General features: G+C 39.4%; 1 protein-coding gene across 1 annotated transcript; it reads right to left on the reverse strand.

Annotated features, from left to right (window-relative positions):
* Positions 1-1126: 1126 nt before the first annotated feature.
* LOC105315489 (deleted in malignant brain tumors 1 protein-like) lies at positions 1127-4701 on the reverse strand. The gene is made up of 11 exons (XM_011410165.2): positions 4493-4701; positions 4284-4406; positions 3874-4068; positions 3586-3765; positions 3337-3537; positions 2809-3276; positions 2718-2753; positions 2515-2650; positions 2167-2288; positions 1985-2065; positions 1127-1817 (listed from the first exon to the last, which is right to left on the reverse strand). Exons 1-11 carry the CDS (start codon positions 4686-4688, stop codon positions 1327-1329), a joined length of 2229 nt encoding a protein of 742 aa, XP_011408467.1. The 5' UTR covers positions 4689-4701; the 3' UTR covers positions 1127-1326.
* Between the last annotated feature and the right edge of the window lie 71 nt (positions 4702-4772).

A 4772-nucleotide genomic window follows, 5' to 3' on the forward strand; every position in this document is an offset into this window, starting at 1 on the left:
TCACAATTGGCAGCCATTAGTGTCCAGACATGTTGACGAGGAGAACCACGAGTGATACTAACACCATCAACATAATCACTACTCAAATTATTGTGATTAGAACCATAAACAAGGTTAACTGCATCAGGTGAATTGTATTGATATCCAGTTACTCTACCACAGACTTGAGAATAACTGATACCATTAGATGGGAACTGAACTGATACACAACCACCACTGCTTGTTGCTGGTCTACCACAAGCTCTAACTCCTCCTGACTGGTACAGTCTAAACCCAGAAGGACAGTTTTCTGTAGCATCAGTCATATCCAGATATGCTAGTCTTGTCCATCCTCCTCCTGAACCACACAATGTTCCCATATCGCAATAAGTATTGTAAGAACTAGTACCATCACTAGCAGCTAGTATATATGAACCTGATGGACTGTTGGGCCGTTGCTGTTTAATTTCCTGGCAAGAAGTAGGTAAAGCAGCTGATTCATTGTGTAGTACTAATAGTTCTTGTGCTATTAGTAGTATATCATCAGCCACTCCAGCAGTAGAGATGCAGGTGTCTTGTATGTTGGAGAGAGTATTGACAATGTTAATGAGCTTTTGTGCAGAGTTTCCTGTAGTGTTTAATATCTTATCGATGTCCTTTGTATTGCTAAAAACTAACTCTGTTTGGCTATTAGCAGTATTATGAATATCGTTAATCTTCCATGCTGCATCTTCTGAAGTATTGATCAATTTACCAACTTGAGTTTCGAGGCAAAATATTTGACTTTGCACTGCATCACTCCACTCATTACTGCAGTTTGGAGCAGCATTGCTTCCAACAGTACCAGAAGAGTTAGCATTACCATTGGTGTTACCAAATCCTGTAGTTGCATCAGAAACTGAGAAATGTGCTAGAATTTGCATTCCAAGAATAGCACTTAACAAAAAAATCATAAGCTACCAGAATGAGACAGACTGCTTTTAGTTTCATTGATAAACCCTTTACATGCTTGTTATTGGTGGAGGCATCTTGAAACTGATATCGTCGAGGATATCGTTGGTTTTCATTGTATTCTTGTAGCTCTGTTACTTCATAGACGTGTTCTTGTCTCTCCATTACTATTGTTTATTGCGATTGGTTAACATGGTAACATGAATCCCTTCATATTATTTATGAGTCTAAATGTACGACATCAAAACCAATTATGAATTCTACGGAATGTTCAAAGTGTCAAAAATAGTATACACAGGCCACACAAAACTACATGCAGAACTATAGTTAATAATAATAATAATAATAACAAAATAGCAATAAGTGTCTGTAAATTATGACTGAACTGAGTGATAGTTAAACAGTTGTGGTCTCAGTATTGACTGATATCTTCCTTGGCATTACTTCTTGTATGGTTGCATATTGAGCTCTACTGTTACTACCACTGCTGCTCACCATACTGGCTCTCTTAGCAGCATTATGCTGTGAACTAAGGACATCTAAATCAGCATATCTGCCTGAAGACAGTGATGATGAGGATGTCAGTGGTGGCTTATCATAAGTAGAGAATGAGGTAGAGAGTGATGAATCAGTGTGTAAAGCTGAATCGAGTGTTAGAGGCTCGTTAGATCTAGTACTGGAGTTTAAATTAGGCTGAGGTGTGAGAGTAATGCTTTCATTATTAGCTGGTGTGGGTGAGGGTGACGGTGGCATGGTACTCTCAATTCTAGTAGGAGAGAAAGGTGGGGAATTGTAGTCAGTGGTTTCAGGAGAGGTAGAGCCATTGTGAGCTGTTGAGTTGATGAGCTCTGATGTTATGGTCATCATTGAAACATCAAGTCTTTGCTCTACAAATAGAAAAAGAATAAAATATAGAACAGAGCTTCTTGTCAGCTCATGAGAATGTGCTATTTAGCTTTCCATGGTATTTTGTCAAAAATGACAAGGAGAAAATTCTCCATTCTTATCATTTTTGATACATAATCATACACTGATGTTGTGCACTTTATTATACCTGATCTAGTAAGTGAAGAGGACTTGGAATAAGAAGGACTCATTGGTGGACTCATAGCTTCAGAGCTTAGAAGATGAAGCTCTATAAGAAACAAGCAATAATTAAAACAATAACTGATTACACAAACTATTATAATGAATCAATGAATGAATGAGTGTATGCTGCTAGTGGATGTTACATACGTGATGCTTTAGATGGTGAAATGACTACATTCTTCTTTCTTTTCTTTGGAATTCCTCTTTCTTGTACTTCTCTCCCTTCATCAGGTGAGCTGATCCTGTACATTCTGCCTTTATGCTTTCGACTAAAAAAGTAAGAATTAAAAGCAATTTAATTAGTGTCTGTTCTTTTCCTTTCTAATGCACTGCTTTGCTTATTCATGTTTTTATTTAATCATTTATAAAAATTTAATGTTAGAAATAACTTTTGATTATAATGCTAGATTGTGTTGATTCCACTTTCAATTAAAACAATAGGCCAACAACATTGCATGTGAACATAATGATGAAGAGTATAATGTAGAGTCTTACTGGTTAATATAGAACAAGATGGAGACAATTATAAGGCAAGTGAATAGGAGGATAGCAGCAATGGTAGGACTAATGACTGCTAGTACTGGAAGAGATGAAGCGCCTGGTTCAACTGGCCCAGCACTAGGAGTAGCAGCTGGAATAGGAACAAGAGAGAGAGAAAAAAGAGAAAATAATTAATAATTAAAAAATTTTTAACTCACTTAGTGTTGGTATGCTAGTAGAGGTCTGTGTGTTTGCTATAAATAAAAATAAAACAAATAAAAATTAAATTAAATGTATTAATAATCTTACAGTTTCCAGAACAGTTCAGCCATACACTGGTACTTCCCTCGTAACATTCCTCTCCAGCGTAGCCCCACCCTAAATGCTGGCACTCTTCAAGACGAGTCTCGTTACCAAAGCAACGGACACCACTCAACCAAAAGAAGGAGTCTTGGGATGACGTAGCCACGCCCATCGTTGAAACAGCCAGACCTTCCCCCAGATGATGACAAGCAATATCGGCAGTTGTTAAGCTCCACCCACTAGTGGTACAAACTCGCCCCCACTTCTCGGCAAAATAAACTTGTAAAATTCCCTCGGGTTTATTTCCGTTGCTTAGCAACCTGAGCCTCACATTAGGAGGAGTGGGCGTGTCACTGCATACGGCCCCAGCCACGTGAGAGATGTCACACGAGAGCTGGTTGTCATGGTAACAGTTGGAGAGGCCAGACTCAAGCCCGACGCATGTTACCCTACCATAACCAAGCGATCGACTACCTATTGAGAGAGAGAGAGAAATAAAACTAGCATATAGATGGATGAGATACAGTTCCTTACCTGTTCCAAAGGTAGTTCCAATGGTGGCTCCTATGGCGTATCCATACCCCAACTGACGACAAACCACACGAGCACTAGCCAGGCTCCACCCATCATCGCACACACGCCCCCAAATCACATTATCTTGTAAGTGGATTTCAACTCGTCCTGCCCACTCTACGTTACCGCCCACGAGACGTATCCGAACTGGAGAACTCACAACTAAAAAATAAAATAAAAATAATGGAATTATTTTAAAATTATTCTTACCGGTTTGACAGGAGACAGCGACGTCTTGAGTGCTATCGCATGATTGGTCGTAAGTGCCGGGTGCCAGGAGGGTGTGGCCACATTGCAGGAGGGAGGGCTCCAGGCCAGTGCACTGTAGGGTATCAATCAAAATGGGACGATAACCAAAACCAAACTGAGAACTAGAAATCCTTGATGCACCTGAAATAAGAAGAGAATAAATGAACTTTAAATTTTGTAGAGTACAAAAAATTTTTGCTATCAATGCACTAAAATTAGTAAAATAAATATGAACGAAATAGTGCCAACCTTCAACTCTGAATCCTAACTGATGACACACCAGGGCAGCCTCCTCATAGCCCCACCCACCAATGCAGACCCGCCCCCATTCTCCGCCTACACATATCTCTAATCGTCCCTGGCTTTGTCCTTCAAGTATCATCCCGTTTTTAGTGAGTCTTACATCACCATCGGCACATAAGAACGTCTGAGATACCGAGGAACCTACATGTGCATGTACATTGTAATAAAAATGAATAAATACAATTATTGCATCATAGCATAGCTGGTGATCTTGGAGGGGTAAAATTTGGCAAAATGATAAGATAATTTTTAGCTTTAGCTTATGCTTGAGATAGCTCATTTTACTTTGGCAAACGACTATCAAAATTCATTCAAAATCACCAGATATATACAGTAGTCTTTTCTCCTTCTCTTACTTGATGAGCAGACCACACTGGCATCATTAGAGTGTGAACTACAGGCGCTGCTAGTGCTACCAGTACTATTAGGACAAAATGACAGGCTAGCTTCATTGCCAGTACAATCTACACCTGACCATACTATAACAGAAAAATAGCAATTAATGATATATTACTAGTACTTTAGTATTAAAAAATTGATTTTACTCTACACACATACGCAGTACCTGCTCCTTCTCCTTTACCAAACCAAGAACCAGCTAACGTTCGGCTGGCCCTTGGGTACCCAAGTACACGACAGATAACCTCAGCATCAGGTAGACCCCATCCTTCATCACAGACGCTGCTGCCAATTCCATTACGAAGTATCTCAACTCGTCCTTCATTGGAGGAAACACCACCGACTAGGCTCACGGAATCCATTGTAACTGAAAATAGAACATGTACAATAGTTGGTGATTTTATAATTAGAAGTGTTAGGAGTTTTTTCGAGATAAAACTGAATTT

Source organism: Amphimedon queenslandica, unplaced genomic scaffold (assembly GCF_000090795.2).
Source record: "Amphimedon queenslandica unplaced genomic scaffold, v1.1 AMPQUscaffold_9961_Cont17764, whole genome shotgun sequence".
Taxonomy (NCBI): domain Eukaryota; kingdom Metazoa; phylum Porifera; class Demospongiae; order Haplosclerida; family Niphatidae; genus Amphimedon; species Amphimedon queenslandica.

Coding starts and splice junctions, on each gene's coding strand:
- LOC105315489 (XM_011410165.2), bottom strand. CDS start 4,688: ATGGATTCCGTGAGCCTAGTCGGTGGTGTTTCCTCCAATGAAGGACGA. Junction 3,538..3,585: donor CGCTGTCTCCTGTCAAACCG/GTAAGAATAATT, acceptor TTTATTTTTTAG/TTGTGAGTTCTCCAGTTCGG. Junction 3,277..3,336: donor TGGAACTACCTTTGGAACAG/GTAAGGAACTGT, acceptor CTCTCTCAATAG/GTAGTCGATCGCTTGGTTAT.